The sequence below is a fragment of the Microcaecilia unicolor genome, chromosome 2, assembly GCF_901765095.1.
Source record: "Microcaecilia unicolor chromosome 2, aMicUni1.1, whole genome shotgun sequence".
Taxonomy (NCBI): domain Eukaryota; kingdom Metazoa; phylum Chordata; class Amphibia; order Gymnophiona; family Siphonopidae; genus Microcaecilia; species Microcaecilia unicolor.
In genome coordinates this window covers 558,894,911-558,921,806 of record NC_044032.1, presented here as the reverse complement: position 1 = coordinate 558,921,806, position 26,896 = coordinate 558,894,911, and the positions used below count along the sequence as shown (strand labels likewise).

At 46.6% G+C, this 26,896-nt stretch overlaps 1 protein-coding gene across 2 annotated transcripts in view; it reads right to left on the bottom strand.

Moving 5' to 3' along the window:
* KIAA1211 (KIAA1211 ortholog) overlaps window positions 1-25,711 on the bottom strand; it is a 179,525-nt gene extending 153,814 nt beyond the window's left edge. For both annotated transcript variants that reach the window (XM_030191407.1, XM_030191408.1), the window contains exons 1-2: window positions 25,508-25,711; window positions 11,331-11,499 (exon numbers count right to left, since the gene is read on the bottom strand). In XM_030191407.1, the coding sequence (XP_030047267.1) occupies window positions 11,331-11,499; window positions 25,508-25,634 (296 nt within the window). In that variant the 5' untranslated portion in view covers window positions 25,635-25,711. The remainder of the gene's footprint in view (window positions 1-11,330; window positions 11,500-25,507) is intronic.
* Between the last annotated feature and the right edge of the window lie 1,185 nt (window positions 25,712-26,896).

The following is a 26,896-nucleotide window of genomic DNA, read 5'->3' as shown; positions in this document are numbered from 1 at the left end:
TCATTCATTATTTCCCTGTAATGGTTTATCAATGTTTATGTCTTATAGTGCTGCTATGTAAAAATAAAATAATAAACACTGTATTCATTACAGTAGTTTAAGTGTAACAAAGAAGCATAGAGAATGACAGCAAATAAAGACTATACAGCCTATCCAGTCTGCCATCCATTCCATCTGCTATCTCCTCTTCTCTCTTACATATTAGCCTAGTCCATGCTTTCTTGAAATCAGATACAGTATTTATCTCCATCACCTCCAGCAGGAGACTTTTCCATACATCCACCACCCTTTCTGTAAAGATGTTTTTCCTTAGATTACTCCTCAGTCTATTCCCTTTCAACTTAATCCTATGCCCCCTCATTCCAGAGCATCCTTTTATGCATTTATGCCACTGAGGTATCTTATATAAGAATAGCCATGGGGTCAGACCAATGGTCCATCTAGCTCAATATCCTGCTTCCAACGGTGGTAAGTCCAGGTCACAAGTACCTGGCAGAAACCCAATTAGTAGCAACATTCCATGCTACCAATCCCATGGCAAGCAGTGGCTTCCCACACGTCCATCTCAATAACACACTATTGACTTTTCCTGTAGGAACTTGTCCAAACCTTTTTTAAAACCTAATATGCTAACCGCTGTTACCACATCCTTCAGCAATGAGTTCCAGAGCTCAACAATTCTTTGAGTGAAAAAATATTTCCTTCTATTTATTTTAAAAGCATTTCCATGATTGGAGTCTGCGGCTGGAAGGTCAAACGCTGTTGGAGTCACCTGCGAGTAGGTCCACCCTGAAGTCAGCAGGTAGGGGGCATACCAGAACATCTAAAAGTGCACCAGCATCTGTGGCATGTGGCTGCAGGGGCATGGACTGAAGAGGCATGACCTAAGAGACACAACCCTTTGGAGGCCAGAGGGGCCAGGAGTGCTGTTCCTGCATTTCTTCTTAACTGTGAGTACTTTTTGTTTGCTTTGTTTGATAATTATGGGTAGGAAACGTAAGGTTAAGGAGACTGTGCTCACTTCTATATGAGGTCCTTTTCTCCTAATATAAAAGTATTTGAAAATCTTGGTTTATTCCATACACATTAGTGAGTAGTGATACTTGTTGTTTTGGAATTGAAATACCATCTTTTTTGAGTTGTAATTTTTAAACAATGTCCATGCCAGATTTAAAGTCCTAAACTTTGCAGATGATCCTTTTAGCTTCTTTTTAACCATTTTCCTCATTTTATCATAGTCGTCTTTACGAAAATTAAATGCTGCTACAATAGATTTCCTTGTGTCTTCACTCCAGATGTTAGCTCAAACTTGATCATGTTATGACCACTGTTTCTCAGTGGATCCAACACCATTATCTATGCCCCATATTCCACTAAGGACTAGGTTTAAAATGGCTCCCCTTCTAGTCGGTTTCTGGACCAGTTGCTCCAAGAAGCAGTCATCTATTATGTCTAGGAATTTTACCTCCCTAGCGCTCCCTGATGTAACATTTATCTAGTCAATATTGGGGTAATTCAAATCACCCATTATTCTACTGTTGCCCAATTTGCCTGCTTTCCTAATTTCTGTAAACATTTCTTCATCTCAGTGGCATAGCTACGTGGGGCCTGAGGGAGCCTGGGCCCCTGTAGATTTCATCCTGGACCCCCCTCCCGACGACCCGCTGCCTACCTTCGCTTTTACTGGCGGGGGACCCCAATCCCCGCCAGCTGGACGTCGGCTGACAGGGATTGGAGTCCCCTGCCAGCAAAAGCAAAGGTAGGCGGTGGCGGGGGAGGGTTCGCGGCAGGGGGGGGGGGTTGAGGCTAAAATGTGCCCCCTCACCTCGGGCTCTGGACCCCCCTCCCACCGAAGTCTGGCTACGCCCCTGCTTCATCTGTCTGTTTGTTCTGTCCTGGTGGATGGTAGTACAGCCCTACAAGAATACTCCTTCCCTTCACACATGGAATTTCTATCCATAATGATTCCACATTGCTATCTGTTTTATATTTATTTTGTTTGATTCAATTCCATCTTTAACATATAGCACAACCCCACCCCCCCTCCAACTTGATCCACTCTATCATTACGATATCATTTTTACCCTGTTGACGTGGAGGGGCATAATTGACCGTCGCTGGCAAAATAGATCGCCGACGATCTATTTTGGCGGCGGCGCAACAGCTGTCCGGAACCGTATTATCGAAAAAGATGGCTGGCATACTGCTGTCAGGGAGCTGGGTATGACATTTGAGGCTGGCATACAGGCTGGTAAAAAAAGGTTTTTATTTTTATTTTTTTAGTGTGGGAGGGGGTTGGTGACCACTGGCGGACTACGGGGTTATCCCCCATTCCTTCCAGTGGTCATCTGATGAGTTGGGGCACCTTTTTGAGGCTTGGTTGTGAAAATAAAAGGACCAAGTAAACCCGACAAAATACTGCTTAACACCGCTTTTATTTTTTCCATTATCTGCGAAAGCCAGCCATCTGGTAACCACGCCCATGCCCGCCCATGTCCCGCCTTCGCTACGCCGCTGACACGCCCCCTTGAACTTTCGCCGGTGCAACGACAGGAAAGCGGTGATGGTGTCAAAAAAGCCGCTTTCGATTATACCGATTTTGCCACTTTTGAGAGATCGCCAGCCATCTCCTGATTTATGTCGGCAATCACTTTCGAAAAAAAGCCTGACAGTGTCCTAATGATTTTCCTCCTTCCACAAGGTCTCTGAGATGCCTATTATATCTAACTCATCACTTACTGCTCTATACTCTAACTCTCCCATCTTATTTTTTAGGCTTCTATAATTTGTATACAGACACTTCAAAAAAAATTTCCTTCCACCTACAAGCTGCTTAGAAGTTGGTGGGGATAATGTGCATTCTTTACCCTTCTCTCTCCTTTAACACTCCTGGCTTTCTTTCACCATGTCTCTCCTACATCTCCCCCTATTTGCCTTTCTTCCAAAGTAAATATATAGAGATCTTTAAATCTGTCCTCATATGCTTTATGACCAAGACCACTGACCATTTTAGTAGCTGACGTCTGGAATAAATCCATCTTGTTTATATCTTTTTAAAGGTGAGGTTTCTAAAATTGTACAAAATATTCTAAATGAGGTCTCATCAGAGACTTATATAGAGACACTATCACCTCCTTTATCCTGTTGGCCATTCCTCTCCCATGCACCCAACATCCTTCTGGTTTTTCTTGTCATCTTCTCTACTTGTTTGGCCACCTTAAGATCATCACATACCATCACCCCTAAGTCCCACTCCTTTTCCATGCCTAGAACTACTTCCCCCATATACTGTACTGCTCAGCCCAAATAAATAACCCTGCATTTTTTAGCATTAAATTGTAGCTGCCAAATTCTAGACCACTCTTCAAGCTTCACAAGATTCCTCTTCACGTTATTCACACCATTATTATTATTATTAGCATTTGTATAGCGCTACCAGACACATGCAGCACTGAACACCTGACACAGAGAGACAGTCCCTGCTCAATAGAGCATGCTATCTATAAAAAAACAGACAGACAGGACAATTAAGGGCGAGGGAAGTACTGGGTGAGAAGGAATAAGGGGAGGGCAATTGAGTAGTAGCTAGGAGCCAAAAGCAGTGGTGAAAAGGTGGGTTTTCAGCATAGATTTGAAAACAGGTAGAGATGGAGCTAGATGTACAGGCTCAGGAAGTCCATCAAGGATTTCTACCCTATTGCAGATTTTGATATCATTCACAAAGTGGTAAACCTTACAAAACAGCTCTTCCGCACTTTCTCTTACAAAAATGTTACCAATCCTTGCAGCACACCACTAGTAATATCCCTGTCCTCAGAGTGAGCTCCATTTACCACGACCCTCTTGTTTCCTTCCACTCAACTAGTTTCTAACCCAGTCAGCCAGTTTAGAGCCCATACCAAGGGCACTCGGTTTATTTATAAGACCCTCTGTCACAGGCTTTGCTAAAATCTAAGTACACCACATCTAGTGCTCTCCCTCGATCCAACTCTAGTCACTCAGTCAAAGAAAATTAATCAGCTTTGAGAAATAAGACCTACATTTAGTAAAATTTGCCACTTTGGGTCCTGTAATGCATTGGATTCCAAAAACCTCACTATCCTCTTTATTTTTGTTACATTTGTACCCCACGGTTTCCCACTCACAGCAGGCTCAATGTGGCAGGCAATGGAGGGTTAAGTGACTTGCCCAGAGTCACAAGGAGCTGCCTGTGCTGGGAATCGAACTCAGTTCCTCAGTTCCCCAGGACCAAAGTCCACCACCCTAACCACTAGGCCACTCCTCCACTCTGTTTTAAAAGCATTTTCATTAATTTTTCTCTTGTGCTACTATTGAAAAATATGTTTCCCTATCATCAAGCCGATCAATCCATAGACTGGTGGGTTGTGTCTATCTACCAGCAGGTGGAGATAGAGAGCAATCTTTTGCCTCCCTATATGTGGTCATGTGCTGCCGGAAATTCCCCAGTATGTTCTCTATCTCAGCAGGTGTGTGGTCACACAGCAGCAGCTCTGGCTAGGTCTCCAAGCCTAATTGTTTAGGTTTTGTTGAGTACCTGGGGTTGAGGGCTCTTCGTGAGCAAGTGCAAACCTGGTGGTGCCAGGTCCCTCCTTTTCTCCCCCTCCTGCTGGCTCCGTTAAAAAAAAAAAAAAAATTTTTTAAACGTTCAAAAAGGACGTCCATTTGCAGCTGCTCACTGGAACAAGTCGTCGCTGCTCGGAGCAAGAAGCAGGTAATTTTTACCTTTTACTAGCGGGCAGGAGGTTCCCCAAACGGTCTCCACGTGGCTATGGCCTCGGATGGCAAGGGCGCGAAAAGACGCTCCCCGGAACGCGTTCGCGCACCTAGCGGGGAAGCGGGGGGGATCGAAGGTAGAGTCGCCCTTTTTGGGTGCCCTTTCGGAACCGGGAGAGTTCACCGGTTTTTCCTCCAGCGCGGCGGCCTTTCCCGCCTTAGGCGCCCATCCCCCGCTGGCCGCCCTCCCGGTCGTGACCGGCCACGCGGCTCGGTCGGCTTCTTCTTGGGCCGCCCTCGAGATGGGAGACGTTAACAGCTTGGTCGCCCTGGAATCGGGTGACAATAAGAAGTCGGCGAAATTAAAACGCCCTTCTTCCCGCGCGGCTCCTTCTCGGAGTTTCATGCCGGACGCCATTTTGGACGCGCAACACGCCTCTCTCCCGCTACTGGGGGCGCAGATGGAGGGCGCCTCTAGGGCCGCGGCACAGGCTGCAGAAATGCACAGACTGGGGGGTTTCTTCCCTGAGTTCATTTTGCTGCTACATCAAGCCTTTCTTTTGCAGAACACTGCCCCTGCCCACCAATCTGATCGGGGTGATGAGGCCTCTATGCTTAAGCGCCCTCAGGTGGATCTTCCACCCTCGGGGGACTCGGTCTCCTCTGATGTGGATGACGGCAGCGTATCTGAGTTCTCCCAGAGATCCTTAGCGGAATCGATGGAAGAGACTGATCCTCGCTCAGATGGAGCGGATGACCCCTCTGCAGCGCGGCTTTTTCGCTCAGAGGATTTGCCCAACCTGCTTGTGCAGGCCATGAGCATTTTGAAGATTGCCTCTCCGGAGGAAGGCTCTCTCTCAGCCTCTACTGGCTCCGCCATTATGCTGGGAACTAAGCGCGCGCCTAGAACCTTCCACGTTCATGAAACCATGCAGACCTTAATTTCAGCGCAATGGGATGCCCCTGAGGCGAGCCTGAAAGTAGCCAGGGCTATGTCCCGTCTGTACCCCTTTCCTGAGGGGGAATGGGAAGCCTTTGTCTGGCCCATGGTAGATTCCTTAATCACTGCCGTGACTAAGAAAACGGCGCTGCCGGTGGAAGGTGGCACTGCCCTGAAGGACGCCCAAGACAGGAGAATGGAGGCGGCCTTGAAGTCGTCCTTTGAGGCGGCCGCTCTGAATTTGCAAGCCTCGGTTTGCAGCTCCTACGTGGCTAGGGCGTGCCTGACTGTTTTGCAGCGGGCTTCCCCCTCGGCCCCTTCCTGGAGGGCGGAATGGCCGACCCTGGAGTCGGGTTTGGCCTACTTGGCAGACTTGCTGTATGATGTTTTGAGAGCCTCGGCCAAGGGCATGGCTCAGACAGTCTCTGCGCAGCGGTGGCTCTGGCTTAAGCACTGGTCTGCTGACCATGCCTCTAAATCTCGCCTAGCCAAGTTGCCTTTTAAAGGCAAGCTGCTCTTTGGGGACGAGCTGGACAAGATCATGACGGAGCTCGGCACGTCCAAGGGCAAGAGGTTGCCGGAGGTCAGGACTCGGGCCGGCAGTGCCCGTCCTGGTTCCTCTAAGGGCCGATTCCAGGAAGCCCGTCGGTATCGCCTGGGCAAGTCGGCCTCCTCTGCCTCCGCTTCCTTCAAACGGAACTTCCCCCCCAAGCAGCATTCCTTTCGTAGGGACCGCCGTCCCGGAGGTTCGTCCTCCGGCCCGCTCCCAGGGTCGCATACCCAATGACGGGGACCTGGTCCATAGCCCAGTGCAGATAGGAGGAAGGTTGTCCTCGTTTCTGGGCAAGTGGACCAGGGTAACTTCAGACGCTTGGGTTCTGGAAGTCATCAGAGACGGCTACAAGCTAGAGTTCTGCTGACCCCTAAGAGACGGGTTTGTAAACTCTCCTTGCAAGTCTCAGGTCAAAGCAGCTACCGTGCAGCAGACTTTGAGCAACCTGATCCGCCTGGGCGCGCTGGTCCCGGTGCCAGTAGATAAGCTTGGCAAGGGGCGCTACTCCATTTACTTTGTGGTGCCAAAGAAAGAAGGATCTGCTCGGCCTATTCTCGACCTCAAGAGAGTCAATCAGGCCTTGAAAGTTCGGCACTTCCGGATGGAGACCCTCCGCTCCGTAATAGCTGCGGTGAAAAAGGGAGAATTCCTGGCCTCCCTGGTCATCAAGGAAGCTTACCTACATATTCCCATCTGGCCGCCTCATCAGCGCTTTCTGCGCTTTGCAGTGCTGGGCCGACACTTCCAGTTCAGAGCCCTCCCGTTCGGGTTGGCTATGGCTCCGCGGACCTTCTCCAAAGTAATGGTGGTCATCTCGGCCTTCCTCCGCAAGGAGGGAGTGCAAGTCCATCCCTATCTGGACGACTGGCTGATCCGAGCCCCTTCCTATGCGGAGTGCAGGAGAGCTACAGACAGGGTCATTGCTCTTCTGAGCTTCCTGGGATGGATCATCAACTGGGAGAAAAGCCAGCTGCACCCGACTCAGTCCCTGGAGTATCTGGGAGTTCGATTCGACATCCAAGTGGGAAGAGTGTTCCTGCCGGACAACCGGAGCGTCAAGCGTCAGACCCAGGTGGGCCAGTTCCTAGCCTCCTCTACTCTTCAGGCTTGGGACTATGTGCAGCTGTTGGGCTCCATGACGGCCACGATGGAGATAGTGCCCTGGGCCAGGGCTCATATGAGACCTCTACAGCACTATCTTCTGCGGCGGTGGACTCCAGTCTCGGAGGATTACGCCGTACGCCTTCCTTTGGATCCAGCGGTGCGAAAGGCACTGAGCTGGTGGCTGAGGCCAGGCAAGCTGTCCGCAGGAATGCCTCTTACGACCCCGGAGTGGGTTGTCGTCACAACGGACGTCTGCTTGACGGGCTGGGGAGCCCACTGCCTGGGACGGACAGCGCAGGGGCTCTGGTCTCCGGCAGAGACGAAATGGTCCATCAACCTCCTGGAGCTCCGAGCCATTTGGTTGGCGCTTCTAGAGTTTCTCCCGGTACTGGTGCTGAGGCCTGTACGGGTCCTGTCGGACAATGCCACGGCTGTGGCCTATGTCAATCGCCAGGGAGGTACCAGGAGCACCCCTCTAGCCAAGGAGGCCATGAAGCTATGCCTGTGGGCGAAAGCAAATCTGGAACAGCTGTCGGCGGCCCACATTGCGGGAGTCATGAATGTCAAGGCGGACTTCCTCAGTCGCCATACCTTGGATCCCGGAGAGTGGCAACTGTCTGCTCGGGCGTTCTTGGACATCACAAAACGCTGGGGCCGGCCGAGCCTGGATCTGATGGCGTCCTCGGCCAATTGCCAAGTGCCGCGTTTTTTCAGCAGAAGACGGGACCCTCGATCTCTGGGAGTCGATGCTCTTCTCCAGCAGTGGCCGGCACAGGAGCTTCTCTACGTGTTCCCGCCCTGGCCCATGATGGGCAGGGTGCGAGGCCAGGTGGCAAAGCATCTGGGCCGGGTGATCCTGGTGGGTCCGGATTGGCCCAGACGTCCCTGGTATGCGGATTTAGTCAGACTCTCGGTGGACGGCCCTCTGCGGCTGCCAGCGGAGCGGGGCCTGTTACATCAGGGTCCTGTGGTGATGGAGGATCCCTCCCCCTTTGGTCTTACGGCCTGGCTCTTAAGCGGAAGCGACTGAGGAAGAAGGGTTTCTCAGACAAGGTCATCGCCACTATGCTGAGAGCGAGGAAGCGCTCTACTTCCACCACTTACGCCAGGGTTTGGCGTACCTTTGCATCGTGGTGCAAGGCAGGCTCTATATCGCCCTTCACTGCTCCAATATCTTCAGTGTTGGCGTTCCTGCAAGAGGGGCTGGAGAAAGGCCTGTCGCTCAGCTCGCTGAAAGTCCAGGTGGCGGCTCTAGCTTGCTTCAGGGGTCGTCTGAAGGGTGCTTCCCTGGCTTCACAGCCGGATGTGGTACGCTTTCTCAAAGGAGTTAATTACCTGCGCCCCCCTCTGCACTCGATAGTGCCTACGTGGAATCTCAATCTGGTACTACGGACCTTGCAGAAGCCGCCCTTCGAGCCCTTGCCAAGGGCATCGCTTAAGGACCTGACGTTGAAAGCAGTCTTCCTGGTGGCTATCACATCAGCCAGAAGAGTTTCCGAGCTCCAGGCGCTCTCGTGTAGAGAACCGTTCCTGCGATTCACTGAGGCAGGAGTATCGATTCGCCCAGTGCCTTCCTTCCTGCCCAAGATTGTTTCTCGATTCCATGTGAATCAGCAGCTTTACCTACCCTCCTTTCGTAGGGAGGATTACCCAGAGGAGTACCCTGCGCTCAAATACCTGGATGTTAGACGGGTCATCATCAGATACTTGGAAGTGACCAATGATTTCCGGAAGTCGGATCATCTGTTCGTGCTGTTCGCAGGCCCTCGTAAGGGTCTGCAGGCATCTAAGCCTACGGTGGCACGTTGGGTCAAGGAGACGATCGCGTCAGCTTATGTGGCGGCAGGGAAGATTCCGCCTATTCAGCTGAAGGCATACTCTACTAGTGCACAAGCAGCCTCGATGGCGGAGTCCAGATCTGTCTCCTTGGAAGAGATTTGCAGAGCGGCTACTTGGTCGTCGGCTCATACCTTCTCACGACATTACCGCTTGGATGTGGCTGCTCGGGCCAAGGCCCAGTTTGGGGCTTCAGTTTTGCGTTCAGGGATTTCCATGTCCCGCCCTGGGTGAGTACTGCTTCAGTACATCCCACCAGTCTATGGATTGATCGGCTGGATGATAGGGAAGGTAAAATTATGTATCATACCTGATAATTTTCTTTCCCTTAATCATAGCCGATCAATCCATAGCCCCTCCCAGATATCTGTATTGTTTGGGTTCTGGTTATATTTCAGGTTCAAGTTCAGTCTTCATTTCTTGTTCACGAGGACTTCGTGTTCAAGTTCTTCCAATTGAAGTCTCTTCGAGTTGAGACGATTTTGTGTTACAGTGAGCTGCTGCTTCCTCTCCCCCCGTTTCGGCGGTGGCTGGATTGATAACTAAATTATGCCGGCGCTCCCTCCCGCTTCCTGTGGCTATAGGGTAGCTTTGTATCCCGCTTCGGCGGTGTTAGGGTAAGCCAGCTCCTCCCGCGGTTGCGGTAGCAGGATAAGCCAGTTCCCCCCACGTTGGCGGGTGTGGTTTCCCGCCCACCGCCCCGGCGGTGGTGCGCTGGAATATTTCCCCTCCCCCGCTTCGGCGGTGGTGAGCTGGGCAGAGTGTCCCTTTGTGGGTGTAATTCTCTAAGTGCTGAGTCCTGCGGATGGAGCTTTGATATCGACATACTGGGGAATTTCCGGCAGCACATTACCACATATAGGGAGGCAAAAGATTGCTCTCTATCTCCACCTGCTGGTAGATGGACACAACCCACCAGTCTATGGATTGATCGGCTATGATTAAGGGAAAGAAAATTATCAGGTATGATACATAATTTTACCGTGCTAAGTCCAAAGAAATACCAATTACATAGTACAATACTTAAAGGCAAACAAGTACCAGAGGCGACTGCTGTGCTGGGCTGTGCATGACTAATTCTGAACTAAAACTGCTCCAGCTTTATATTTTTATCTGCTCCTAGTTTGTATCCCACAGCACGTTTTGAGAAATGGCATCTTTAAAAAATTATGTGTACCTATCATTCAAATCCTTAATTCTATTTAAAAGTCCTCCATGTGCCATGTATTTTGTTTTTAACTTCTCTTTGCTAAGAATTAAATGGAGCCCTCAGGAGTAAGTGATTGCCACCCAGATGAGGCTATTGTGTGACTTACAAGACAAATCTACTTTGCTGGTTACTATCTAATAAAAATGCATTAGGTCTCGGAGAAACTTTTCTAGGAATGTACACTATTAGAGTCACATCATGTGGCCTGTCAATGTTCGATGTCTGCTCCTGAAGGAATCAAGCTGCGTTTTTTACCTGAGTCACTTTTTAAAGCTAAAAGCCCTCAAGTCTTCAATCAGCTTAACCACTTAAATGGATTTGAGGCTTGCTTCGGATGCATGTCACAGTACCTTGCACAAGGTCTGTGCTTTATATAAATCCAAGTGAATCGATTCACGGCATTTTTGCTCATATGGTCTCACTGAACCCTTCATTTCCTTTCCTTTCCTTAGTTATAATGCCTAGTTCAGCCCTTAATAAATAGAAATAAAATAAGATGATACCTTTTTTATTGGATTAATAATACATTTATTTAGTCCAATAAATAGGTATCATCATTCTTTTTATATTTTTTGTTATGCTTTCTTTCTATTTAATAACCTTTAAAATGGACTAACCCAGCAACAGCGCTACTTTATCCATAGTTTAATCCTGGAGAAGGTGGAACATTGAGACATTGTAGTAATGTGATCAAATCATTCCGGGACCATTAACTTCTCTAAGCCAAGACAGTGTTTGGGGGAAGGGAGGGGGGTGACCAGGGAAGATGGCGCAGGGGGCTTGATTTTGCTGCTGGCAATGAAAATTCATTTGCAGTGACAAAACATTTATGGTACTTGACGCTGAAATAAAGTGCAACAACCTTTCCTATCATTCCAACAAGAGGTTTGTGCGCCTCTGAGACAAGTCTCACTGCTAAGGAATAATAAACATAAATTAAGTCTGCATTTTACCTCAGATTATCATTGGTTTCTTCATCAGAGGAGAGAACGCCATCGGAGAGATTTCCAATGGAATGACTTGCTTTCACCTTACTTCCTTCCAGCGCCAACACTCTATCTTTCTTCTTCTTTTTCCCAAAAAGCTTTCTGAAAGGTTGGAACTTGCCCGTCTTTTTCTTCTCTAAAGATTCAAAGACAAACATAAACTGTAGCTTATCAACACACACAGCCACTGCACACACATGCTAATGAATCACCCTATAGGTACTGTTTGCCAAGAAAGGAGAGGGTTAAAGGGCAGACACTGCACTTAGTAAACCTTATGTTTTACTGCCCTTACCCTGGCTCTGACTCCTTAAGCACTAAAAGCTCATTTAAAAACAACCGTTAACAAAGTCTCTTTCTGAATCAGGTTTTTATTTCATTTAGCCATGCACAGACGCAGGGTATGTTGTTTTGGAACACTCCTCCTTTGAGCCACATCTAGCATTCTCTAATCGATTAGGGGGTAATTCTTTAAGGAGGCACCAAGATTCAGGTGCCAAGAATGCGCATAAATATCATGAATACAGGCACTTACACATGTATATATACACATATAGAAATAAATGCCTACATTCTGCAGAATGGTGCCTAAATGCGACAGTACGGCGTTTGCATTTGGGTGCAGTTTGGGCAGACAATGGGTGGGGTGGGGTGCGCACTTACAAACATAGAAAACAGAATCCTATAATCTACTGGATGAGGCAAAGAAAAGTAACCCCCTAGAGTTTTTTTGCTGTTTTCTCAGCAATGACTTGGAATTTCAATGTGAAATTTGACAGCTTTTATTTGTTGTTGTTACTATCTATGTTTATGCGCTGAGTGGATTGACATTTATCTTTAACCATGGTGAAGTTACAGACTTTTTGAGTGACCATAATGTTTGCATTGTAAACATTATTTGAAAAAAAAAAAAGGGTATCAGCTTACTGTTAATGACGTCACAGTGATGTAGACTTTTGCCTGGTGAGCAATGTTGGAGGCCTATTACAAGCTCCACCCAAAGCTGCAAACAATCGCCAAACCCAAGGAAGCGCTGCAGCTGATCTGGGACAGCCTGCCACAGGGACCGATTGACAAGACCACCAAAAGACTAAGCTAGGCCCGGGCAGGGCTGCTGTCCCCCCCCCCCCCCCCCCCCCCAGGATTGTCATTGCCGTTGCTACCACCCTCTCCCGATCGTCACTGCCGTCGCTGCTCCCCCCCGGATTGTTGCCGCCCCCCCCCCCCAACTGCAGCTACCTTGGATCCCAAGGCACCACCAGTAGAAGAAGTCTTCCTCCAGCGCCGCTCTTCTTCACTCTGCTGCATGGCCTGCCCTGCAGCTGCTTTTTCCCTCAAATTGCGCACGCTTGGTTTCAAAACTGAGCATGCGTGTCCTGAGGGGAAAAGCTGCTGCTTGGCCAGCAAGGCAGCAGAGTGAAGAAGAGCAGTGCTGAAGGAAGACCTCTTCTGCTGGCGGGGCTTGGGGTGCCCCGTCAGCAGAAGTCCAGCCTCCAAGGGAGGCCCGGCACCGGAGTTTTCTCTCTCCTGTGCCTATTGAGACATGATCACCCGGGTTCCGTCAGGAGCAGGAGAGAGAGAGAGACCCCGACACCAGGCCCCCCTTGGAGGCCCAGGCCCAAGGAATTTTGGCCCCTTGCCCCCCTTCTCGATGGCCCTGTCAATCGACAAGGCTGTTAAGAACATCCCAAAGTGACTGAAGGCCTGCGTTAAAGCTGGCGGTGGACACTATCTGCCCGATATTCAGTGCTATTTAACCGGTCAGGAACAGCGCCTGGCCTGAATAGCCTTAAGTGGGCTAAGCGCTAATATTCAGTGCAAGATAACCTGCTATTTTCACTGAATATTAGTGCTTAGCAGCTAGTCCGGTCACTGGTTATATTGCTTGACATTGCCGGTTAGCGCCAATATTCATCAAATGATTGGCTGAGTTTAGTGGCCAGATTGACTCGTATAAATGGCAAGTCTATCTTTGGCTGCTATAACTTAGCTAGTCTGCTGATGAATATCGGCTTAACCAGCTATGTTCATAACGGCCAAAACAAAAACGGGAATTCAATGCCGGTCACCAGATATGGCCCTGTATTGAATTTCTGGGTTTGCCACTGACCGCAAGAGTTAGCTGTGTTGCCTCCCGCAGTCTGAATATCGGACTCTTTGAGCATTCACAGTGACTGCAAATTTCTGACACATTGTTAATTTTTTTCATATGAATGACGTTATGGATTTAGCTTCATTTTTAATGCGCAAGAATCGATAGGTAGTAATGCTAAAAAGTCAGTAACATCAACATAGCTTAAGATAATTAAAGGTTATTTAATAGTAATATGTAAGTATGATGACTAAATAAATACATATGCCCAGTCTAAACTGAACTGCAGTGATTTTGCTGCATACTTTGCCAATGAAATTAAAAGTCTTCATCAGGATTTACAGGCAATTCCACCCAGTCTCCAATCAGTTAGCCAGGAGTGCACAAACGCGCCCCCTCCTGACAGAGACAGATGGGACGCTTTTAACCCAATGACAGAGGAGAGCCTTGACAAAATCCTAAGAGACCTTCAACCAATTACCTGCTCCCTTGAATCATGCCCATCAAAGATAATGCAGCAGGCAAGCATGGGCCTCATAGAAGGCGCCACAAAAATTGTGAACATCTCTCTTTCTAATGGACAACCACCAACAGCATTAAAAGTGGCAGTGATTCACCCTTTGCTAAAGAAAAACATCCTTGACCAGGACAAACTTGAAAGTTACCAGCCAGTATCCAACATCCCATTTCTAAGGAAACTTATAGAACAAACAGTCTGTGTTCAACTCAATGATTGGCTAAGAGAGAAACTGGCTAGATCCATGTCAATCTGGTTTCATACTCAGTTACGGAGCAGAAACGGTCCTTGTACCTCTACTAGATGATGTTCACAGAAACTGAGACAGGGGATTCGCCTCAGTGTTAGTACTGCTAGATTTCTCAGCAGTTTTTGACACTGTGGATCATGATATCATGCTAGTACGACTGACAGAAACAGGTATCAATGGAACAGTACTTGATTGGTTCAGATCCTACCTATCAGACAGGCAACAATCCATAATATTTGGCAGCAACTCATCATCACTGTGGGCACTGACCTGTGGGTAGAGAATGGCACAGGGATGGGTACCCGCAGTAACTGTGGGAATGGGGACAGAGCTTGTGGGGAGGGGGTGGGGACAGATCTCACGGGGACGGGGTGGGGATGGTGACAGAGCCCATGAGGACGGGGACAAACTTTGTCCCTGTGTTATTTTCTACTTTGAAGCCTGTTAATGAACTGGACTGTTATTTATGTTTGAGTGATGCAGATAACGATATTTTGATTTTCTGGAAAAACAAGCAAACATGCTGGCCAAAATTAGCAAAATCTGAATGGGGGATCCTGTACATCCTGCTACCAGCACATCTTCTAAGAAGACATCTTCTATTGCAGGAAGGACTGTGGAAGACAGGAGAGCTAGACTGAATCCTGATATTGTTGATGACTTCTTATTCGGCCACAGATTAAAAGATCATAATAATGCTTCATAGCAGGGGTGTAGCTAGGTGGGGCCACAGGGGCATGGGCCCCCACAGATTAAGCCCTGGCCTCCTCTACTCTGGACCCCCCCCCCCCGCTGCCTCCGCCGACCCTCCCCTGCCTCCGCCAGGTACCTTTGCTGGCGGGGGTCCCCAACCCCCGCCAGCTGAAGTCTTCTTCAGCACTGGTCGACTCCGGCGCCTTTGCTGTTGATCTGTTTCTGACTCCTGACTTCTGCGTGCAGTTCCTGCACGAGGCTACATATAGGACATTCACGCAGGAGTCAGGACGTCAGAAACAGATCATCAGCGAAGGCACCGGAGTCGACTGGCTCTGAAGAAGACTTCGGCTGGTGGGGGTTGGGGACCCCCGCTAGGAAAGGTACCTGGTGGCAGCGATGGGGGAGGCGCGGGGGGGGGGTCCAAAGTGGCTGGCGGGTGGGCGGGGAGTTGGCGGGCTAAACTGTGCCCTCCACCTTGGGCTCTGGACCCCCCTCCCGCCAAGGTCTGGCTACACCCCTGCTTCATAGGGCATATTTTAACAGGGTGGATTATGATTCCTTGGGGTAGTAGAAATCAGCTATTGTTGGGGTTGGAAGGGTAGAGGGTGGTGGGGACAGGGTAGGGACAGAGCCCAAGGGGATGGGGCGGGGATGGAGACAGAACCCATGGGGATGGGGACAAACTTTCTCCCCGTGTCATCTTCTACCTGTGGGGTATCACAAGGATCAATACTGTCACCTATTCTGTTCAATATCTACCTCAAGCCACTAGCTGAGTTGATTCGGTCAATGGACACTCAGTTCTACATCTACACAGATGATGTGCAGCTATTCATACCCATTGAACCTGACTTACCTACAACCCTGAATAAACTGATTGCCTGTCTAACACCAATTCAAGAATGGGCAAAACACAACAAACTTTGCCTGAACCCAAGCAAACCGAAACCGAGCTTCTCTGGGTCCCTACCACAAGTGGATACCTACCTGACATCAAAATCTCTTTTGGGAAGTATGAACTCCCGCTTAAATCACAAACCAGGAACCTTGGAATACAGTTAGATTCAGCACTTACTCTGATTCCCCAAATCCAAGCAACCATCAAGAGCTGCTTCTGCTATTTGCGACAGCTATGCTGCCTCTCTCCTTACATCGAGAAGGTAAATCTTATCCCAGTTGTACATGCCATGATAACATCAAGACTGGATTACTGTAATGCACTCTACAACTATCTGACTACAAAGGGCCTGCACCAGCTTCAATTGATTCAGAATGCTGCAGCAAAACTAATAGAAGGTTGAAAGCGACATGACCACATCACACCATTTTTGCAAAAACTTCATTGGCTACCAGTACAATACAGGGCTAAATTTAAAACTGTATGTCTTATCTTCAAGGCCCTTAAAGGAAATGGCCCGAGTACCTGAAGAATAGGATGATCCTCTACACACCTCCAATAACACTAAGGTCCTCTCAAGGACTATCACTAACCACACCCTCTTCAAAAGACATTACATGATGTGATACCCGCAAGCAAGCCTTCTCCAGAGTTGCCCCCCACACTCTGGAATGCACTGTCTGAAAGATTCCGCTTAACACAAGACTATCTCTACTTCAGGAAGCAGGTGAAAGCTTGGCTCTTCAACCAGGCCTTTAATGGAAGTCTTACACACACACACACACACACACACACACACACACACGGAGTGACATGGGCTGCAGTTACTGCAGCAAGACATGTTTATCCACTCCTACTCTAGCTGAGATAATATTTAGCCATCGCTTTGACCTCATGTGCACCTTTCTTTAGTCACCTTACTTTCTAACTCCTCTTACTCTCTTCCCTATCTATATGTTCCATCTTTGCTTATACCCTACACTGTCAATTAAAATGTTCTATTACATATTATGTTGACATTGTAAGTAGTATACTATGCCATGCTTTGTATTGTTATTTGAATACTTTTAATGCTGTAATTGTCTATTGCTCATTATTTAATTTATTCTTATTGTATACCGCCTTGAGTGAATTCCTTCAAAAAGGCAGTAAATAAATCTAAATAAATAAAATAAATAAAATATTATTTTGAATTGAAATTCAAAGCAGCTACAGAGAAAATGAACAACTCTAAGGGGTTACTTTTTTTTTTGCCTCACCCTGTACATGTGGTCTTTAGCGATCTAGGCTTTGTAGGTACCTAAACGCAGGTGTGTAAATTAGCGTGCAGGAACTGGTAAACCATTACCAAACTGCCATGACAGTGCGTGCTAATTCATGTGCTAACTGCATATTCTGTTATGGGGTGGGAATGGGTGAGTTATTGGCAGGAAAAAGGTGTGGACTGCGTGTTGGTTAGTGTAGGGGTGTGCTGGTCTAGGGTTACCATATGGCTCCAGGTAAAGGAGGACACATTGATCCAGTCCGGGTTTTGCTTCCATTGTTTAAATTGCCGGTTCGGGACTCACCAGGCTTTTTCAATGGCACTTAACCAGATAGTGCTGAGCGAAGGAGTCTCATTTCTAGCGGAAGGCTGCCAGTGCTCAGAACTTTGATCCGGGATGGGCTAGAGATAAATGGGTTATTATTTGAATTTTACTTATGGCCTCTATATGCACTTGAACTGTTTTCATGAACTGGTTCTCAGTTTGCTGTTCAGTTAAAGGAAAGTTGAAGTTACCAAGATTGCTGTTTTTTGTTTTAGAGCGAACTATTGTTTTTCCCAGGGTGAGAGAACCCTTCAGCCTACTGGAATTTAGCCCGGCCCTGGCCTGCACTCAACTCATCTGAAGTACCAATCTGTTTTGTGAATCCTGGTCTCGGGTACCTAACCCATACAGCTTAGCCAGTGGCCCTGACTGAAGGGGTAAACCAGGGTTATACTTAGAGTCCTTTTAACTAAAATGCAGTAAACTCTGCAGTTACTACCGCTTGACACAGGACTTTACTGTACGGTAGCTGCCAATTTTACACAGCAACCAGTGGAGATGGTACCTGGCTACACTTAGCTCTTCCTATTTAGGAGGTGGTACGTGGTTTCACATTAACTGTGACTTACCCAGTTAGCGCCCAGTAACTGTAGCGTGTTACCTAGCTAATGCTTTCACACCCACACCCCACCCATGCCATGTCCCCTAATATGAAAAGCACTTACTGCTAGATTCTATATATCGCGTCTAGCGTTCCACACTGAAATCTAAGTGTATTCTACAGTGCTTTTTTTGTAGAAAAAAAGGTGCCAGTACTCATTAAGGGCGGGGTCACCACATATGGCTCCACCCCTATGATAGCCACACCCACATTAGCTACACCCCTTATACCAGCCATGGCGCATATAAACAGACATCATTGAAAATATACTAGTATAGGAGAAAAACAATAACTTGTGATTTTTTTCATTATAAATCATTTCTGTAAGATGTTACAGCTCCAGTATACCCAGTGCAAAATAAGACAGCAAAAGTAAATTCTCAAATTGGACAAATTCCAAACACTAAAATGAAAATAAAATGATTTTTTCTAACTTTGTTGTCTGGTGACTGTTTTCTATCCATACTGGTCCAAGTGTCTGATTCTGCTGCTCTCTATCTGTTCTCTTAACTCCGTTTCCAGGGCTTCCTTTCTATTTATTTCTTTACTTTCCTCCTTTCTTCTTCCATGTCCAGCATTTCTCCTCTCTCCCCGCCAACCCCTCCATCCATCCATGTCCAGCAATTCTCCTCTATCTCCTGCTCTGCTCTCCTCTCCATCCATTTCCAGCATTTCTCCTTCCTCCCCTGCCATCCCATCCATGTGCATCTCCCTAACTTCCCTCCCCTCCATCCATGTCCAGCATGTCTTCTCTCTCCCCTGCCCTCCCCTCCTATGTCCAGTGATTCTCCTCTCTCCCTTGCCCTCCCCTCCTCTCCTCTCCAAGTCCAGCAATTCTCTCTTCCCTGCCTTCTCCTTCCATCCATGTCCAGCAATTCTCCAGTCTCCTCTCTCCTCTGCCCAGCAATTCACCATTCTCCTCTCTCCCCTGCCCAGCAATTCTCCTCTCTCCCCTGCCCTGCCATCCCATCCAATCCATGTCCAGAATGATTCTCCTCTCTCCCCTCCATGTCCAGCGATTCTCCTCTCTCCCCTGCCCTCCTCTCCTATCCCCTCCTATCCCCTCCTATCCAAGTCCAGCAATTCTCCATTCTCCTCTCTCCCCTGCGCTCCCATCCAATCTATGTCCAGCATAATTCTCCTCCCTCCCCTCCCCTCCATGTCCAGCGATTCTCTTTTGCCCCCTATCCTCCCCCTCCCTTCCATGTCCAGTGACTCGCCCCAGCCTCCACCTGCCCCCGAGATCATTCAAACCCCAGCCCCATTTGCCCAGCCCCCCAGCCCCACTTGCCCACACACACACCCAGCCCCACTTGCCCACACACACACACACCCCAGCCCCAGTTGCCCACACACACACCTCCAGCCCTACTTGCCCACACACACCCCCAGCCCCACTTGCCCACCCTCCCCTGCCCGCTCCCTTCCGTTTGCTCCTGGCTGTGTTCCCTGCCTTACAAAACTTTTCTTTTTTCTGAAGTCGCGAACCGGCAGCCTGAAGACTGAAGAAAGCAAACAGCAGGCAGGCTCGCCTCCTTGCATCGCGTCGCTTCGTTTCCCTGCATTCTCAGCGCGTCCCACCCTCGAGGAAAGGAAATGACATCAGAGGAGGGCGGGACGTGCTGAGAATGCAGGGAAACGAAGCGACGCAATGCAAGGAGGCGAGCCTTCCTGCTGTTTGCTTTTTTCAGTCTTCAGGCTGCCGGTTCGCGACTTCGGTAAAAAAGAAAAGTTTTACAAGGCAGGGATCACGGCCAGGTGCAAACAGCAGGGAGCAGGCAGGTGAGCCCCCGGACCCAGAAAAAAGGTGCCGGTACGCTGTACCAGCGCATACCGGCACAAAAAAAGCACTGGTATTCTATAACAACATGTATAACTTAATTGGCTTAACAAGCCAAGCAGTGTTTTTAACAGCACTTAACAAGCAACAAAGGGCACTAATTGGCAATAATTAGAATTTACACACATAACTCTCTAAGCATATTCTGTAACGAACCTCACCTAAATTCTAAAATGTGCAGTTAAAGGCCAAGGACGGGGAAATGGGTGCTTCATGGGCATTCTCAAATTTACGCGCTTTGTTATAGAATATGACTCAGTCTGCGTAAATGTACGTGCAGGGATTTATGCCACATTTTCATTGGTGTAAATGGAGGCGCATAGTTTTAGGTGTAAGGAAATCAACTAAGCGTATTCTATATACTGTGCTTAAATCTTATGTTTTCTGCATGGATTTTTTAAGCGCCATATATAGAATCTGGCCCTTAATGCGCATGAGGTAACTGTTAAACTATTTCAAAACCCTTTAATGTGGTTGTATGCTAGCAGTTACTGCATGTTGACTCTTAACGCCCTTTAGTAAAAGGGACCCTTAGTCTTCAAAGCATGCAGATTTCTCCCTTGCATATTCATTCTGGATGTCTTGAAAACCAGACTGGCTATGATGTCCTTGGGATAGTTTTAGGAAGCTCTACTTTAGTACATTGCTTGGTTCCATAGTCGAATACGCCATCTAAGGTAGCAGTGATATTCTCTAGTTCTCTAGAGTCTAGGTGACCATCTTGCACCTTGAAGAACGAGTCTCAGGGGGCATAGAAGTGCTTTGTTCTCCCAATCAAATTTGCAAGTATCTGGTATATGCTGCACTACAAGCCATACCATTCAGGAAACACATATCCCTTACTAATACTACTACTACTACTTAGCATTTCTATAGCGCTACTAGACGTACGCATCTAGCCCAAAGAATTATTATCAATATTTCTCATCAGTTTCTTCTTGTACCTCCAAACCAATAATACCCATGCAAACTTTAAGGCCCCTGCTGTACTTCTTGTGAATTCTACAGAGTTAAAAACTTACCCCCATAGAATTGCTACACCTGGGGAGTAGCCTAATGGTTAGTGAAGCAGGCTTTGATCCTGGCAACCTGGATTCAGTTCCCACTGCAGCTCCTTGTGACCTTGGGCAAGTCACTTAGTCGTCCATTGCCCCAGGTACAAATAACTTTAGACTATGAGCCTCCTGTATATAATGTGTACAGCACTGCATACATCTAGTAGCACGATAGAAATGATTATTAGTAGTATAAGTTGCTACCTGGGTGCATCTGTACCAGTAGGATTTGGAGATGGATGCAAATTTCACTGTCTCTAGCATAGGACACCCAATGACTCAACAAGTCCTTCCAAAGTATTGATTTGTTTTAAATTTTATATGCACTCTCTTCTGAACTTTGACTGAACTGTGAATCAGCGTTAAGACAGGACTTCTGCTGGTTTTGATTTTAAGAAATCCATTAGCTACTACAATTTAATGGAAGCTCCTTTTTTTAAACCTGAAATAATATTAATATTTGGAGTAAATGAATGTGCAACCTCCTTTATATTTTACCTTTCAATATGTTCCATGTAGCCTCTTTCCATCTCTTGGTAGCTACCTGAGAACCAGACTTTTGTAAGCCTATTATGTCTCTGGGTTTGAGCAGGAGACTCCCACCTTGGAGGACCAGCTCCCATCCAAAATCACGACTCACCCATAGAACTTGAGAGACTCAGGAGTCACTGTCAGCTTTTTCTCTGCCTGCACTCGACCAAAAACAGCTTCAAATCTCACTGTCAGCATTTCTTGCTGTGAGATTAAACCTGCTGGAAAGTTTGGCTGCAAAATTTGAAGCTGGTGGGGGTCTCATTACTAGCAGAAAATTATTACAAAGGGGATGGAGGGGGCGGGACATGGACAGAATGGAGAGCATGAGTTAGGTTGGGAGACGGAGTCAAAATCTATGCTTCCCCTTGGCATCTCTGTTTATGTGCTGCTTGTGTAGCTCACACAGTAGCTGTAACCCATCTGCCCTCTGCTATGACTGCTGCTCATGTGTCAGCCCAACACACTACACAGGCTTACGTTAGTATCACACAAAGCAGTGCAACAGAAGCTGATAGTAAAAGCAGACCCAGGCCTGAGCCAGGGTTCAGAGGTCATTTCTGGAGTGGCTTCATCCATGCACACTCTTATCTTTTATTGAGCAGCAGTAGCTGAAAAATGTGGCTTCCATATGAAATAAGAAAATGTCGATTTTTGTGAGAATGAAGAAATTGCTCATTATGATCAGGATTATTGGGCTGAGCTAACAATCAGGTGCAGATAAGGTGGAGAAAATTACCATAAACCACGCTGGATAGTAAGAAACAAGCAATCAGGACTCTGCAGCTCTGTCTAGAATATAATCTTGGCACAGATTAGAAACCTGACAAAGTCCACTGTATGCACACCTGTCTCTTGTTATCTCATTTGTCTCACTGCCTCTTGGAGCCGAACCCAGGACCAAACATTGAATCCCTCCTTCACGTAGGAGCCTGAGAGAGGAAAGTATGAAGATCTCTAGGGATCCAGATTCTGCCAGGTTAATTTAAAAATAAAGCCTATGGCATTACTCTAGGAGAGATTAAATTTCACAAAGTTTAGCTTATAACTTTTTCATAGAATTCACCATGTATTTGTACTGAGAACAAAATTGATCTGGATTGGTGGTCCTGCACCGTGCATGTAGCCCCGTGCAGGACGTAAGGCATCAGAAACAGCTGATCACACCAGGAACTTCGTTGAATGAAGGCGCTACTCCGGTGCTGAAGAAGACTCTCTTCGGCTGGCGGGGTTTGGGGACCCCCGCCAGCAAACAAGGTATCTGATGCGGCGGCGGCAGCGGGGCGGGCGGCGACAGCGGGGGAGGGTTGGTGGTGGGAGGGGGGTTCAAGGGGGTCATCAGCAGGCTGGCAGGGGGGTCCAATGTGGCGGCGGCGGCTCGGGGGGGCTAAACAGTGCCCCCCCATCTCGGGCTCTGGCCCCCCTCCCGGCGAGGTCTGGCTACGCCTCTGCTGTGCACATCTTTAGTGAACACCCATGACCCATCCACACCCCCTTTTGACTTGTGCACTATCAAATTCGTGAGTGGATCTTTGTAGAATAACGCCTAGCAAGAAGTGCACACAAATTCTAATTGGAGCTAATTAATTGCAATAATTGGTTGTTAGCACCCAATCATTGCTAGTTAATGACTCATTACTCAATAAAATTGTGTGCATAAATTGGGAATGTGCCCAAATATGGGTACCGTACATAGAATCTTGGGGATTCAATTAAATTCAATTCAATTCTTGTATACCACTAATATTCCCTTTCCCGGGTTCAGTGTGGTTAGCATTCTAGGTGAGACAAAAGCAGATAGTGTTAGTGTGAGGTATGAGAAAATTAGATATCATTGATGTAATGTATGAGATCAAAAATATTATAAGAAAGGATACTAGGTGGTACTAGGATGTAGAAGTCATAATGGATTGTTATGAAGCAGTCTTTGGGAAGAGAAAAGTTTTTAGCCTCTTCCTGAAGTTAAGGTAGCTGTTTTCTGTTCTGATGGTAATAGGTAGAGAGTTCCATATTTTAACTCCAAGTACTGGGAATAGAGAGCTGAAAATCTTCTGATTTCGAATTGTCTTTTGAAACGGTGACACTAGCATCAGTTGTCCTTTCAGTCTGTTAGACTGGACCAGATGTAACAAAGTGGTCTTAGTCAGACGTTCAGAGGTGAATCCCTGTAGGTTTTGAAAAACTAAACAAGCAGCTTTGAACCTGAGTCTTTCTGCTATGGGTAGCCAGTGCAGTTTGTTGAGATGAGTTGAAACACTGGTATATCTATTTAATCTGTATATTAGTCTAGCAGTTGTATTTTATTTTATTTGCAGTTTTTTCTGATAGTGACAATAGCAAGAAATAGACCGTTACAGTAATCCAATTGAGGTAGGACTAATATTTAGACTAGTAGTGTGAAGACTTTTTGACTGAAGAATGATCTGACTAGACATAGCTGTCTCATTTTGAATAGTGTTTTTTTCCATAGCGGGTTATTATGGGATGAGAAAGTGAGTGAAGAATCGAACAAGACCCCTCGTATTCTGGTTTCAGATGCCTACATTTAGGAAACCTGTTGAAGAATGAGGAGGTAAGTACATATCATCTCCTGCTGGGGGCCAGATCTCATAATAAGACCCATGAGACCACGTGGTAAGTACAGAATCCTCCATATTCACCTCTTCCCAGTGACATGGCCCAGCATTGAATATCCAGGAATAAAGCCGGTGGCGGCTAAAAAGCACTCACTACCATGGGCTGAATATCTTCACTTAAGTGACAAACTGATTGAGTTGCACAGAGATGACTTTTTCTACAATTTTAGAAAGAAAAGAGAGATTAGACTAAAGCTGGATCTCGAGTATATCTTTTTAAAAGTGGCTTAATCAATCCTTGGGTACAAATTGGTGGAATCTAACCTGTTTGGAGGCTTGTGTGCACCATATAGGTTTTAGTTGGTAAAAGAATAGATAATAATTTGCTTTACACATCTTGAAGGAAGGGGATCAAGAAGAGAAATAGTAACTCGCACGGAAGAAATTATTTTTTTCCATCATTAGCTGTGATCGGAGAGTGATTGCACACTGCGATGCAGAGAGGGCACTGGAAGAGTTGATGAAAATAGATCTAGTGTAGTCACTGCAATTGTTGTCACCAAATTTCCATGAGTCCACCACCCTGTTCCATACTCTAATATAATCAGGATACCAAAGGCATAATCTGTAGCCCATTTTTAAAACTGGGCCCAATTTGCAGCTGACTGGTGCTTTCTCAGTATTTAAAAACCTTTGCTGTCAGACATGCCTGTGAGGCAGTCGGACTGCAGAGCATAGAGCCTTCAGGGAAATGATAGGATCTGTGATGTATGCTTACACTATCCTATTACACTCCGATATACAGATTTATTGACATACAGCTATGAAAAACATGTCACTTTATTGTGATTACCATTCCAGAAGGATGCTTCTGCACCTGTGACATGAAACCTTCAGTCCCCTTGCAACAACACTTAAGACACAAAATGAGGTCTGTGTTGGGGAAGATTTTCTGAGACACTATAAACCTCACAATACAGCTCATTTAGATCATTAGACCTTCTGCAGCTTTTGGGAATCACTAGTTTTACATTGCAAATAGTCACACTATGACCATAGAAATTAGTCTGTGAATGATTAAGCTGCTAAGGTTTGTATGAAGGCAAAGTTGTGCTGAAAAGTCTCTTTATGTATGAAAATATCCACACTGACTCAGAAATTTTCCTTTCTATAGACAGGAACATTGCTATTTAGCTACACACACATTATTTTCTCTACAGCACTGGAGGCTATAACACTTCTCCTGGGCCCAATTCAATCCACAGTAACACAAGTAATACAAGAATTAGCAAAAATCACAAACTTCAAAAAACAAAACCACAGTCTCTATATACTCCATTGAAAATGAATAAGGAAAAGATTGATTCAAGTAACAATGAATGAAGTTAGAGTTGTTTCCAGTCTCTCTTAGGCAGAGTGAACGAATAGAAATGCTCTATTTATATCATGGCCTTGCTACTTTTTCCCAGCCCAAGATGTCAAGTCAATAGGAGGGTTACCTGGATATCCATGCAACACTTCCATTTCAGGTTCTTGTTCCCGGGTAGGAACTGCTGGTGGTTGATTACGATTTTTGGACTCAGATGAAAGGCACCCCATGGATTCCATAACCTGCTGATACTTCATAAATCATACGGGCTTATTCTGACAACTTGCAGATCAGACATCACAGATGGGGCAAGTGAAGTAACAAGAAGCTGAATTACAGCTGATAGAAGACTCTGCATTTTACTTTCAACAACATATCCAAATGGTAGCAAGAACTGCTTTCCTGCAATTCCGGTTGATGAGGCAGCTACACCCTTCTCTTGGACTGGATGCTTTTAAATCAGTGATAGTTTCTCTTGCAAAGTCCTTTAATGTTCTATTAATGGGATTAACTACCAAACTGCTTTACAAAGCTCCAATTAATGCAAAACATGGTAATAAGGGCAGTGCTGGCAGATCTAGGACAGAAAGGGTAACACCTTTATCACACACATTGCACTAGTTACTTGTTTCAGCCAGAGTTTGGCACACACTTCTACGAATTGCCTTCTAGATCTTAAAGAGACATGGCCCTGTTTATCTATATGAGAGCTTGAACTCTGGTTATCCCAGGAGGTATTTTTAAGGGTACACCTAGTTTATCAGATTCCCTTCAGGGCTTAGGATAAGTGGAGTTATAGTCCCTACTTTATAGGACTGTGTTCTTTCAGAGTTCAGATTGGAGAGTATTTTTTGGTCATTTGACATTAACTTAAGACCTGATCCCCTCTCCATTTGGTATTCCTATTCAAGCCACTAATTCATTTCGATATTTAGGAATTATTTTCGACCCAGCATTGGTCTTCCACAAACAGATATCACAACTGCTAAAAATGGGCTTTTACGCTCTTCACCAATTTCGATCCTTTTGTGGTCTTCTTGCCCCTTCTATCCTCCATACACTAGTGCAGGCATTTCTAAAATCACGAATCAATTACTGCAATCTTGTTTATGATGGTATTGTGGGCCATTAACTTTGTGAATTACAAATGCTTCAAAATACAGCAGTTCGCTTTTTGTGTCGGGCTCGTGGATCAGATCACGTTACCCTGCTCCTTCTTTCCTTCCATTGGCTATCCATCTCTTTTCATATACAGTTTAAAATCCTATGCCTAACATTCAAAGCTTATCACTGGGGTACTCCATCCTATCTTTCCTCTTTAGTCATTCCATATACACCATATTGGTCCCAATGTTCTCTTGATGCTCAAGAGAATTAGCTCATTACCAATCGACCCAACTCAGCCTTCTTTTTTCATGCTCCAAAGCTATGGTGCACCCTCCCACCATAAATTCATTTGGAATCATTATTCAGTAGATTTGAAAACCAACTTAAAACCCATTTTTAACAAATTTGCTTT